The sequence below is a fragment of the Anopheles moucheti genome, chromosome 2, assembly GCF_943734755.1.
Source record: "Anopheles moucheti chromosome 2, idAnoMoucSN_F20_07, whole genome shotgun sequence".
Taxonomy (NCBI): domain Eukaryota; kingdom Metazoa; phylum Arthropoda; class Insecta; order Diptera; family Culicidae; genus Anopheles; species Anopheles moucheti.
In genome coordinates, this window is record NC_069140.1 from 50,437,285 (window position 1) to 50,451,459 (window position 14,175).

A 14,175-nucleotide genomic window follows, 5' to 3' on the forward strand; every position below is an offset into this window, starting at 1 on the left:
GAATCTCCGGAATTTCCCTGCCATTCCAGGTTTTTCCCGAGGGGCGAAGATATTGCGGTTCTACGCGGTGCCGCACGGTGCAGTGTTGTTTTGTTTTAGTTGGAGCTAAATTTCTTTCCCATTTCGTGTTACGCTCGATTTTCCTCGTGAAAAATCGTTTCCGAAAAGCCACCAGCTTCACGCTGGTTAGCACTTGCCTTGCGCCCGTACCTCCATCTGTCTCGGTGTGGGTTTCTTCCGTTTTTTCTACATCGAACGTTCGTCTTGTGTTTTGATTGTTTTGTTTTGGATTTTCTTACTGTATTGTTATTTTCCCCGGCGCATAACATAAGGTCACAAATTACCGCGCGCGATCACGTCTTACGATCCACGGTGAGACCCGATTGGCATGCCTTGACGGCGTTAATTCATATTAGTTTTTGAAAAACATTTTCGAGGCCACCTTAAAAAGGCGAGCCCATAATGCCGGGATAGCAGCGAAGAAATTATATAATTGGGTCAATTTCGCACTTTGCATCAGACACAGGGCCCGGAAAATGCGCTCGCTTCCTGTCTGCCACTTTTCACCCATTCGCTCCGCTCCTCATCACTCTTGCTTTTTGGACCACATTTCGGAGCATAATGTAATCAGTTCGCACCTAGCAATTCGCTATTCGCCATCGGATCTTCATTTCACCCGTAGCGCACACGTGTGGGGGATGCGTGGTTTTTTTGCCTTTTTTTCATGCATACGCATAAGAAAAACTGTTGGAAAGCGACGAACGATCACATTATGTTACACCCCCCCCCCCCCCCCCCCCCCCCTCACGAGGTTTGTCGGTTGGCCGGTTTGGCCGCCATCCCACGATTTTTTCTATTTCCGATTTCGAGGTCGTCGCGTCGGAAGAACCGCATGCGTTGAAAGATGTTGATTGCACCCGAATGCGGCGCCTGACACAATGATGAAGATTGCGATAATGAGCCTCGCCGGTGCGCGAGTGTGTCGCTCGGCGGACTTTTCTTTTCGCACTCAATGGGTGGGTCAAGAATTAGGCACGCGTTTGAATGCCGGTGCCGGATTCTTTCCCGCCCCTCTTCAGCCTGAACAGAGAGAAAATAAAATCATGACACGAAAACTGGTTCCCTTTCTTCTCGGGTGGGTTTCCGCGATTTCTTCGTCAAGAAATCCCGGAAAGTGGCTCACGAATCTCGAACAACGCAGTCGGACGTTAGCTGACAGCGGGTAATGGATGTCCCATGATGATTGTTGCACCCGCTGCCCCAAGTGCCCCGAGCCGCGAGACGATTAACGAAGCAATGGGGCCGAAAATTGGAAACATCACAACCACTTACCCTAGGAAGTGGACGCAATGGCTACAGCAGAACGGAAATTAACACCCATAGCAACGAGCATTGGAAGATGGAAGGTGGAGAGTAAAAATAATGGTACCAACGATGGACACGAGCGCCACCTTTACACACCTGCTATGGAGCTCTGGATGGCAGACGGTACAGAGTCCGGGGTGGACCAAATTAAGCGAGCGATTACGTCGGAAAACATTCACCACAAACGAGACCCGCGACCTGACCTGGAAAGTGGAACCGAACGGGTGTGTAGTGCACGTTGCGGCAGATCTGCTGGGTGGGAAAATCTTACCAACTGCTCATTTGTACGTTTGCACATCGCCTGATAGCCTGCGTAACCTGGTGCCGTGACCGGGATGAACCGAAGCGAAGGATGGCCGGATGAGCGTAACAGTGAGGCTTATAATTGAATGTCACCGCGACCCGGGAAAAACGGTACCCAGTCTTCGCAATCGGCTACGCAATCGTCGCATTTATTAGCGACCGGACCGCTTTGCGGACTTCAAACCAGAGCAACTGCACTGGCACTGCCGCGCGTCGGGTCCAGAGTGGGAACTCGGTCCCGAAAAAATGGAAAGGCATATAGGTCAGTCGGTGGAAAACTTTAGCATATCTAGTTGCTGGGTTTCGGGGTACCAGTTGCTCACACTACCAGTCGCAATGCCCACTTCACGGATGAAAACACATGAGCTTCAAAGGTTAATCGAAAACAGTACAAAGAAAAGTGGAGTAGCTCGTCTCATTAAAACACGCTGTGTAAATATTGTGCTATAGCCGGGTTGCTTTCGGCGGGGGAACGTTGTCGTGCCGCAGTATTGAGCATTTGCTTGTAAAGTAGCTCATCGCGAAACAAACTGATGAAAAGCTTGGTGTGTGTCGAGATAAAAGTCGTCACAATGGATAGCCACTGTCGAGCAGTATCAAGCAACCGTGTCGTGTTGCATTTAACGTTGTCGTATGGTATGATATAATTTTGTGTCACACTTTGGACGTTAATGGTAGCATTATGACGTGGAGCCAACGCAGACACTTGTTATCTTGATGATACCGTTCATTTAAGATATCGATAAGGGACGTTTGTATCGTCTTTTTTGTCGACGTGAAAGAAACGCAAATGAGTGTGTTAACGATAGTGATGAAAGCGAATAATTATTCTATAACTAATTCTATCCTATCGGTGGGTTAGACGAATGCGTTTTTAAGAAAAAGTTCGTTTGCGATGAAGGATACAACAACAGAAAAAGATTATTGAATCTACCCCCCTGTTAAACCTTGTTTATCAAATGTTTGACTGTTCTTGGCGCTTTTATTCCCGTTGGACCCTTATCGCTCAAAAAAGGGGTTAGCCCGTCATTCGTTTATGATTCATACTGTAATGATCGATTAGCGTTTTTGGTGTACGCACAGAAAGCCTAATACCAGCACCGCTGCAATCGGTTGTATTCGAACCTATTTTAGTTCCCGATCGTTGCTGTTTTATCTACAGGCTTAATCGCCAAATCTCTGGCTTCTCGTCGGGTCGCGATTGCTAGACACCTGGTAATTGATAGTACGTGCGACTCTGCTCCTGGTGCGGTCTGGGTTTCGATGTTTCGAACCGTTCGTAATGGAAATGGGCAATAAAACGTGTAAGATAAGATTGGTAAGAGAGAACAAGATTTCAAACAAACATTCGGTGACTCTTACCTTGAGTTTTAACTTGAGTTCTTTCGAAGGTAGCAGCATTTCGAACACGAATTTATTTTTTACGAGCAAAGCAAACGGTGGGATTATTTTGATTTCCTGTTCGAACCATAAGCACACGATTTCATAAGCTACTTGATCGCAACAATCCACCAACAGAGATAAAGCACCAACAGTTTTGTGAAACAGCACACACTGCTCGTCTTAAATCAAAGCTGTTGCATCGCTTATCAAGCGCAAACTATCGATCGAAGCTAAACAAACGCGAAACATAAACACTCGATCCCGGCGAACGAGTTCAAACACCGATCTGCGTCAACGCGAGGTCAGTTGCAGGCGCGTTTATGCAATTGGTGCTATTTTTCGCACAGCGATCGTGTCTCCTTTCACGTGGCCGCCGTGAGCACTGGACCTGGTCAGCAGGTCAGTAATTTGTGCAAATGTTTCACGTTGTTTCACTATCTCGCAGCCTTTGTTCGTGGAAGCGATCGTGTTTGCGAGGGCAGAATTGTGCTGTACGAGTCCATTTTTTCTCTTTATGCGAAAATATGCGACCAGCGGTACTATTTCTGCTCCATCCATGCATATTGATGGTGTATTTGAATAATTAACCATACTGAAGGTTTTTCCTGCCATTCCCCGTACCATAAAGACTTTCTAACGCTTGCTTGCTGCTGCGGTTGAGCTTCCTGGCTTACAGCTCATTTGCTGGAAAAGGTCAAAGACGTGATAAACCATAAATGTACTATGTAGGTGAAGCATCTCTTTTATTCGTCAACATTTCCTGCAGTTTCTGCTAGCTAACCACCGGAAGAAACCGATGGTGTAGTTTTACGATCAGGTTTTTTTTGGTTTTGTTTCATCCACCAACTCCTCAAAAAAAAGCATCATACAGTTGCGTAACTCGTGCCATCGACTTTCGAAGAAATTTTAATGAAAACACTGCCCATTAACCCACAAACCTGCGTCGACATTGGGCTATTACAACCGTGGCTCAGAACAGCTGCCTTGCGCCTGTTTATTGAAACAGCCGGCCGGCTCTTTGCATCTTGCAATGGTGTAAACGAGCTGTAGTCGATTTTTTAAAAACGCTTATTCAGATTTTATTAGTTTCGGGCAGCAGAAAACACAAATCCCTCAAACAACCGCAACGGTGGAGGAGAGTAAAAGCGGACCAAACGGTACATGCCTCGATTTTGAGCCTCGAATCGTGAATGGCGGTGGTGTTCGAATTGGTCAGAACCTTCGATGTTGTGATAATAGTGTTTGCGCTGTGCCAGCTTACCGGGAGGAGGGAAAAAAAGGCCCCACATCATGAGTATCGTTGCGCATGGATGTAATAATTAGAAGGTTTACCGTCTTCTCCATGGGCTCTCCACACCACGGCGCGAAGATAGCGAACGAATGGAAAGGAAACCTATTTTTTTGCTGGGTGGCTTATCGAACGTGGTAATGATTTATTATCACCTTCCCGTAATATTCGTTCGATCGATGCAGTTTGAACATTTGCTTCTCAAGCCGTAGAAATGAGATCAACCTCAGAGCCGTGTTTCCGTGAGTGATCCGGATATCGTTCATCAATAGTAATTAAAGCTGTTTTATCGAGTTCATGGGCAATTATAACGTTTGTTTCGAATTGCTAGAACAATCGGGTTTTGATAGGCTTTGTGTTGCTGTGTAACAATGAGTTCTTGTTATTAAATACTGTAAATACTGGAAAATCTATCAAGGGAAACCAAATTTTGGATAGCGAGTTGGAGTGATTACTGGAAGATCTCAATCTATTTTACTAGTACATCTTGAAGCTTTTTCATAAAGTGAAAGAAGCCATTGTTTCAAGAGATACCTGGAAAAGTTCTAAGCAAACTGGAACTTAAATGAATAGAGTAATAAACATTGCTACATACGGTGCTGCTTCATACTTCAAGTGCTTCCAAAACCGCAACACAAGCGTGAGTTTATGTAACCGCTCCAACCAAGCTTGTACGACCCCGTACAGAAGCATCAAGCGCTTTTTTTTTTGGGGTTCTGTTTCTAAACCATAATCCGTTAATGATTAACCGTCTGCGCTAACGAAACTAAACCTCTCTTTGTGGTTTGTTCTAGCTTTCGATTGCACTTAACATCGCATTGTTACATTTCGAATACGTTACCATCGTTATCCTCCCGCTTATCTACCGCTAGCAATAAAGATGCAACCGAGTCACGATGGGTTAGGAAACGATCACTTCTCGTTAATTTTTTTCCCCATTCACCTGGCGGGAACTGTTGCGCAACCTGGCCAGCCTGATCTTTGATCCAGAAAAGATTCACATCTTTATCGCTCAACCGAGTGTTTCGTCTGTTCGGATTGATGTTCGGAAGGGAAATCTTCCAACCGAGCACATCGCTGAGAGCACCGAGAAGCAGAGCTTTGGTTTAATTAACGCTAACCGGTAGCAGAAGCGGTGCCGGAGCGGCCGTTGATGTCCCGCACCGAAAGTGATCCATTTTGTTACCGTCCATGGGGCCTAAAGCACCTTTGACGATGATGCACGGTACGTCGTGCGATAACCGTACGTGGGGTTTGCTGTAAGGTTACGGATGTACATCATTCGGATAAGAAATGTTACTTGTTTTCCTTTTATTATGCTTAATTTTTATTTCTCCCTATGGCTTTATTACTAAGTTGTGGCTTTTTTTTGTTCGCTTCTCTTGCGCTGCGCTAGCGGTTCTGTCCGGCTAACGGCTGTTAACCGCTTGGACCCGTGGTGAGCTTTCCGAAACGGTCCGTTAGCTAGAATTACTATGCCTTTTTGGTGAGGATTAATGCTTGTTCATCGATGAGATAACCAGCGGGGCATCGATATAACCACGGAACCAAGAAACCTCAATCAGAGCAAGACCCGCCCGGTGCCGGAGGGGTGTTGTTTTCTTTATAATTGCTTGCTTGCTTGCTTTTTCTGCCGCTTTATTCAAATTATACTGTCCTACCTTAAATTGGCAAAGTTTCTTTCCCATCCGGGCATCCCGAATGGCCCGTGCGGTTTCCTTTAATTGCTGCGTGAACATTGGCTTTTGCGGCTTTTACAGATTATGTGTGGTCACTAATGTGTCGGCCACAGCACAGCAAAACAAAACATAAAAGAACAATAGAAAACTCCCCAAATAAAAGCAAATAGTTACAACGTGACAAAACGCAACACGCACCAAATTGCCGGCACGTCGTTGGCGGAGTGTGTTGGAGCCGCGAGAGCAAAGCTATCAAAAATCAATTTACAAACACACAACACAGTCTCAGAAAAGTGGAAGCGACAGTCGCCCCGCGCCCCATGCGTCCATTTTACGGCACGATCTCGCAACCATCGCTGTTTGGACCGTTTTGTGCTTGCATTTCCGGTCATTTCCTCATCCAAGCGCTGTTTCCGTTACAGTTTTGTTGTGTAGTTGCGCGGTGCGATGGTGGGAATCCGGTAACCCGTGCGATGCGAAACGGTACGGGTCATCGGCAGCGGCCATATATTGCTCGTTAACTCGTTTGAACATCCCGGCGTGCCCGATGGCCACGTTCATAATCCCTCCGATGCGGGGCCCGAAACTGACTGACAGGCGCAGCAGAAGCCGCTGGCACTGGCACCGTTGAATATGATTTATGTGGATCAGTCAGCCACATTCACGATCGCGCAGATCCTTCGAGATCGTTAATCGGAGGGGAAATGATGTCTGCTTCCCACTACCCATCTCATGCTGCGTTGGTGAGCGTTTATGAAAGCATAACAAAAAGCCCCAAAGATTCCCGATTTGAAATGGTTGCCCCTCGTATTAGCGCGGTCGGGTCCAACATCGCGCCCCGTTTTACATTCCCAAAACTGAACCTAGAGAATGGCCCAGTTTTTGTTTTCCGTCGGTTCCAACCCTTTCGATCCGTACCGAAACGCCGATATGTGTTTCCTTTTGCGAAAACAAAAACACTGACAAAACTGGGTCAACTGTATTGGGTGCAGCAAATTAAATCTAATCACCTCGAAGAAATGGGAACTTTTGGTGGCCATCTCCAGCGCGCAACCGTCGAATAACCGTAATCTAACGAAACACGGATGCTTTGCCGCACAGATGCAACACGGGCACGATGATAAATAGCCATGTGTGCGGATGGCCAAAAAACCTACACACGCGCAACAAAACAAACAAAAGCAGCACAAGCGTGTGTACGCACATTCGCGCAACCTGGCTCTAAATTGCGTGCGCGCGAATTGTCTGTCCAATCAGGGGGAGAATATGCATATATGGGTCAAACTGTAATTATCCGCCAAATGCATATCTTGTGTGTGTTTGTTTTTTGCTAGCATCTCCACTGCAAACGCGCTGCGTTGTGTGCGATCGATACGATCAGCAGTGATCATCTCATGCACGCGTGCACCGTGTGGCCTTGTTCTTATAATCATAATTTCCCCACCACCGTTCGACGTCTATCGTGTATCGTCCCAAAACAACAACAACAACAGCAACAGCAGCGCTGGTAAAGCAAAAACACCACTTATATCTCATGTGTCGATTTAAAAATGTGGAGGCTAACAACTATGTGTGGCACAAAACACAGAAAAAAAACAACATTAACTTCAATCACAAAAAAAAACACATTAACTTTAATCAGATGCTTGCAGTATAGCGACGAATGTCAGCCCGAAATATGCCCAAAGCCTCTAAAAAATCGAAGATTCTAATTAAAATTGGATGCTTACAGGTGGAAGTATCGTATCTTAATACCGTCTTCTCTTCTTACGTTCTAATTCCAGAGCTCCAGCTTCTAGAGTGTTCGAGTCATTAGCTCAAAGCCTCCAACCCGCCGAAACCGTCAGACATATTGGGGGAAGAGACCGCTCCTACCCAGAAGTGCCCAGAAGCCAAACGTTTACGCATTGGTCCCACCTGTCACCCGGGGGGCGGCTTTAACAAACCAGCTCACCTGAATTGCTGTCAGTCTGGGTGGATCTGTTCCCGCACCTCGATACACACCACCACACCGTGACCATCTTCTCTTCATCACCGACGAACATCATCATCATCATCATCTTCATCAGCTCCAGCATTCGCATTCGGATACCGTAACCCCCAGCACGTTCGGGAACTAACGCAACCGTCAGAGCGCATCCACGCGAAGTGCTGCCCGCGAATCGAAAGCACTTCCCCAAGCGGGGCAGTATCAGTTCTCCCGGAGAGTGGCGTTACGTTCCGCCGGCGTACATCTTCACGAGAGCCCTAGCGCGAGAGCCCACCACACATATATCCAGCGCACCGTCATCGGACGTCACGCCGCTGGGAAGGGTTAGGCCCGGCGCGATAGTTAATGCGTCGCCGCAAACACGAACAGCGCACCAGTGTTGGCTCGGGTTTCGGCCGAAACGCGTCGCGAGTAGCAGCACCAACAATCCGACGAACCGGCTGTGTTGTGGGCCCCGTTGGACGGTTTAACTCGGTGGTGTTATGTAAATCAGTGGAATCCCGCCAACTCCACCATCACGCGAACGTGGCTCCGTTGCGGCGCACAACTCTACCATATTCTTATCATCCTCAACATCATCACCAGCATCCCGCATGGTTAGTGCGCCCGCTCTGTGTGTGTTTTGTGGTTGTTTTTCGAACGTGCAGCACCGATTCTCGTATTCTCGCGTTCGAATAGTCTGTGCGCATCGTAATATAATTCTCAAGCACGAACGGGTTTTGCACGGAACATCCGCACCAAGAACTAACTGCGCACCGTACGAGTCATTCGCGCACTGAAGTTCTGCCAGCAAAGGGACGAGTGACTTTACCGCACGGTGAAGGCAAGTGTTTTCGTGTGGCCCTCTCGCGATCGCGATGGTTGAGCGAAAAATGCTGACCGGTGCGAAAGCAAATCATCCAATAACGCGACCAAGTGTAAACAGGCAACGCCAGCAGTAGCAGCAGCAGCAACAGCAGCAGTGACCGGTGGTCAACCAGTGTCTTCCGTTTGATGATGGTGTCGTTAGCGACAGGGCAGCACATATTGATGGGCACCGAGTCCGTTCACATCAGCGCGCCGACCATTATCGCGATAAGAAACGATCAGTTAAGATCAAGTTTGAGTGCGTTCGGTAGTGCCGATGATCTCGTTCATGACGATTAGCCGTTGGGCCGTTGTAAGGTGACTCAATTGGGCAAGTGATAAGCGAACCCTTTTTTTTGTTTTGTCGTTACACGACGTGCGGTAGAAGGGCACCGTTTGTGAAGGGTGAAACGGCAGGCCTCTGGTGCCTCTGTGAGTCTTTCTTGTTGTTTTTACTTATTATTTTGAGTTTGTGCTCCGTGTGCTGTGGACGTGTGTGCATGTGTACTTCAAGACCATTCCGGGAAGGTTTCGGGAGAAAGGTGTTTTTGCGGTATAGGAGGTCACCCCGCAGCAGCGCTGACGGGGGAGGAGGTGTAAGAAGGTGCTAAAAGTAACGTTTGCAACATTGTGGTCACCGTGAATGCGGTGTGGCAGCAGCAGCTAGTTAGCATCCCCCACACAAGCTGCAGTGGCTGCCACTCGGCAAGCAGTAACCGTGGCGAACGGATCGGCGGCAGCGTCTCAAGCATTCTGCAAGCGTAGCATCACCGTGGCCATCATGTACTGGATCCGGTCGAAGAAGCTGCGCGAGCGGCTAGCGCTCGGGTTCGGTGCCCTGCTCGTCCTCTTCACGCTGCTCCTGGTGGTCGATCTGCAGATGGATCTCGGTGTGTCGCGGGGTGAGTTTATCCCGTCGCACGCACGTATCCGGTACGCGAACCAGCAGGATCGGAGCGGCATCTACAACGAGTTCCACCGGAAGTATCTCGCCAAAAGCAATGCGTCCGGTTCGAAGGAGTACCTAACGACGAACGCGCAGGCACAACAGCGCGGCCACACCGACACCTCCGGTCCGGGCTATCCCGGCAAGTCGGCGTCGACGACCGCTGCGCCACCACCGCACGACCGCTTCAAGGACCTAACCGCGCTGGTGGTGGCACCGCGCGCCAGCAAACACCGGGCGCCGCAACCCTTCGAGCGCATTATCGTGCGCGAGGAATCGTACGCGGACGAACCGTTGGACGAGGATGAAGCTAATCCAACGCTGGGCGAACTGTTGGACCTGCGGCCCAACCCGAACGCGTCCAACCTGGAGCGGTTCCAGTTGCGCATCTCCAAGCGCGAACTGTACAGCCGGGACGATACGCTCGTGAATGCGGTCATCGACGACATGATCCGGTTGCCCATCCAGCACGTGGTACAAAAGGAGGGTGGCACACAGCTGAAGCTGATCATCGACTACCCGCACGATGTGCACGCACTGTTCAAGCCGATGCGGTTTCCGCGCGAGCAGCAAACCCTGCCGAATCACTTTTACTTCACCGATTACGAGCGACACACGGCCGAGATTGCGGCCTTCCATCTTGACCGGCTGCTTGGCTTCCGGCGGGCGATGCCGGTGACCGGGCGCATCCTGAACATCACCACCGAAATCTACCAGGTGGGCGATGAGGTGCTGCTGAAGACGTTCTTCGTGTCGCCGTCCAGCAATCTATGCTTCCACGGCAAGTGTTCGTACTACTGCGATACGTCGCACGCGATCTGCGGCAATCCGGACACGCTCGAGGGTTCGTTTGCCGCGTTCCTGCCAACGCAGGACGACACGCAGCGCAAGGTGTGGCGGCATCCGTGGCGCCGGTCGTACCACAAGCGCCGGAAGGCACAGTGGGAAACCGACTCCGACTACTGCACGATGGTGCGCGACATTCCACCGTACGACGAGGGTCGCCGGTTGCTCGACCTGATGGACATGTCCGTGTTCGATTTTCTCACCGGCAACATGGACCGGCACCATTACGAAACGTTCAAAATCTTCGGCAACGACACGTTCCCGATCCACCTTGACCATGGGCGCGGTTTCGGCAAACCGTTCCAGGACGAGCTGTCCATCCTAGCGCCAGTGCTGCAGTGCTGCTTGATCCGGGCGTCCACGCTGGAGACGCTGCTGCGCTACCACAACGGTCCGAAATCCCTGTCGGAGGCGATGCGCGAATCGATGGCCATCGATCCGATCGCACCGGTCCTGTGGGAGCCACACCTGGAGGCGCTAGACCGACGGGTTGCGATCGTGCTGCAGGCTGTGCGTGACTGCATCCGGAAGTCGTCGGAAGAGGACGACGGCATTCCCGACGTTCCCAACAACGCGCTCGGTGAGAAGGATCCAGTGGCGCGGAATGGGTTTTATCGTTCCTAGCGACTGGCGGCGGCATACCGGCGACGGACTGACCTGCAGGAGCGACATGCGCGACTCCACGCCGTTAATCGGTACTCGATGGCGGCAGATGGTTCCGCAGATCAGCTTCAGCATCACCATCACCATCACCACCACCACCACTATCACCAACAGCAGCAGCAGCACGGTGCTTTGCCACCAGGCTCCTCGACGCGCTTCGATCGAAGCCGTACTCTGTACATAGTTTAATTGATAGTCAGACCGTGTAGTAGTCGTGTGATTGAAGACTAACTGGGAGGGAAACACTGTTAGGCGTTAAGCAATAAGGGGTAGGCAAATTTGTTTTCTATACAAGGATGTGACGCTGTGTGATGTGTGCGTTCGAATGTGAGATGTGAATGTGCGCGCGTGTAAACATGAAACAAAACGGGGCTACACTACGAATATGCCCATCGGCCTAGGTTCCTAGCGGTGTGTCAAACGAAAATAAACGAAGAATGCAATCGGTACTGATAGAATGGAAATAGCAAACGGAAGAGGAAGAGTGCTTTTTTTAGACTCATAAGAACCCCGGGTACGCTTACGAAGCATAACTCAACTAGCGAAAGTGTACTAAATTAGTAACAAACACACACACACACACACACCATCCCTGAATGGGTCGATGAGAATGAGTTACAGCAGTAAAATTGGTTGTAAAATAATAATTATTATAATAATAAAACGGACAAAAATGTGCGTATCGTGAACAGCGTAAGAAAAGCCTAACCGGCACACGACAAATAACGAAGAATTAGTAACGTATAATTTCCCAACCACAACTCACAATATGACCGTTTAAGCTGCTCACGGTGAGCCAACATTTGTAGTTAAGTTTTCAACTTCAGCTGTTAATCCCAGCAGTTCACACTAGCCGCCGGTAAAGCATCCCGGTCCTGTTAGGAAGTTAGAGCATACGGAGATAGTAAACCATTGTTAGCACAATAGTTAAAAGTACGTCCTTCACCCCAGACGGTGGAACATTTCCAGCGCCTTTGGGTGAAGCTTTGAGGCCAAAGTTTTATAACACTATATACACTGTACACACGTGGATGGCTGGGTGGGAAGTACAGCCAATGTTTCCATCGAACGAGCAGACACCTCGTGTGGTATGATTGTTTTCGTTCAGTTGTAATGTTTTGATTCTATTCCCGTTGCCTGCGTTACGTTGAATTGTGTTGTAAAATACTGTAATAGACATGAATGACAGGATTTGCCTGCTTAGCAAAGACCCAAACCCGCCCTGCAAGACACTTTACTGTTGTTAAGTTGATGTTTTTTTTTCCTCGTCGTTTCTCAACGCCATACGTTTTGAATTGCGGACATGTTGCAATTGCAAAATTGTTCGCCAGAGGCCAGTAAATAGATTTAAAAGAAGGAAAACAACATACAAGGATATTTATGAAATGTAGCAAGAGCAAAACAAAACAAATTTATGGAGCGCAACACTGGAAGCAACCACCATAACGACCACTCAGTTTGAGTCAGGAAATTTAAACAAGAACAGATAACAGCTACCAATATCCAAATATAAGATAATAGTAACCCATACACACACACACATAGATAGCAGGAAGCACCATTTCGATAGACGACTATAAAAACAGACCCACAAGACACAAGGTTCACAACGCTGGGCGCGCTGTGCCTGATAGGTAGGTCTGCAACGCGAATATAAAAGGAGCAACCATGAAGCGATTGTGATGTATGTTTCTTGTTCCATGTGTTACGTTCAAAGAGATCAGCCCTCACACGTTTTAAGTTGCGTCAAGAGAGATGTAAATCCGCGGTGTGTTAGTATTGCCCGAAACGAACCATTGCGCGCATCGAGCAGCTTCAACTGGCAAGTGGAACAGAAGTGAAACGCATTGAAGTGTATAAACAAAGTACATACGCAAAAACAAACATACGTTATAAATACCACAAAAACAACCAACCATGATGGTGAGAATAGCTATACAGTATACATAACGATTATGATAATGGAAATATAATGCAAAATATTACACGATAAGAGAGATCAAATAGGCGAATATGTGTGCAAGATGCAGTCATTTCGTTCCCTCGATTGTTTTGTCTTCCAAAAGGAAAACAATCAAAAAGCATAGCTTTTCTTTCCCCCTTTTAACATATCGCCAAATTGCGTGGGCAAACTTTAACCCCCATCCCGGAGTTTGATGATGATTCGTTCGATCGGTTCGAAATGAAGCGTAGGAAATAAAACCATGCCAAAAACTAATTAAAATCTCACCCCTTCGTTGTCAGAATCGCCACATTACGGGACCCAGTGCCGGGTGTATCGCAAATATCGTTTGCAAATATGAATGTGTCCGCCGAAGGGAAAAAAAAAGCAGCAACAAGGAAAAAATAACCCAAAACAAAAACCGCCTAACAGAATACGGTTAGCTATCGAAAAAAGGGTATCGATAGCTCGACGATATGTTTTTCTCACCATTATTAAGTTTGATGTTCTTTACTGTTCTTCCCCTACGTGGCCTCTTCAGCCGACTGCCAATTTACTCCTCATCCTCCTACTGCGCGGATGAATGGATGGCTAAGAAAAGGGAAGGGGGAGGGGGAAGTTTCGCCAGAGCCGATCAGAGCATATGATCGTAGCAACCAATGCGTTACAGGGACGGATCGTCTGTTATGAACGCTCCCGTTAGGGTTGTTGTTCTTGTGCAAAACCAAGCAAAAGTGATCATTTAGATTAGCGAGCAATCATTCCTCCCTTTGCGGGATGCGATGAAGTGCGTGGAGTATAATTGTACATTTTGTAAAAAGAAAAAAAAACTAAAAAAAAAAACAAAACTCCAATACATTCACAAATCCCTTTTTTTTATTCGGATGTATACTACCTGTTCGTTCCTATCCGTATAAGTATGGA

General features: G+C 48.2%; 1 protein-coding gene and 1 long non-coding RNA gene across 2 annotated transcripts in view; both read left to right on the forward strand.

Annotated features, from left to right (window-relative positions):
* Nucleotides 1-8,915, forward strand: part of LOC128297762 (uncharacterized) — a 31,568-nt gene extending 22,653 nt beyond the window's left edge. Inside the window, exon 3 of the long non-coding RNA XR_008287247.1 lies at nucleotides 7,803-8,915. This is a non-coding gene — a long non-coding RNA (uncharacterized LOC128297762). The remainder of the gene's footprint in view (nucleotides 1-7,802) is intronic.
* Nucleotides 8,916-8,977: 62 nt separating this feature from the next.
* LOC128309395 (extracellular serine/threonine protein CG31145) lies at nucleotides 8,978-14,145 on the forward strand. Its single transcript, XM_053045769.1, has one exon. The coding sequence runs from the start codon at nucleotides 9,636-9,638 to the stop codon at nucleotides 11,268-11,270; it is 1,635 nt and encodes a 544-aa protein (XP_052901729.1). The 5' UTR covers nucleotides 8,978-9,635; the 3' UTR covers nucleotides 11,271-14,145.
* Nucleotides 14,146-14,175: the final 30 nt, after the last annotated feature.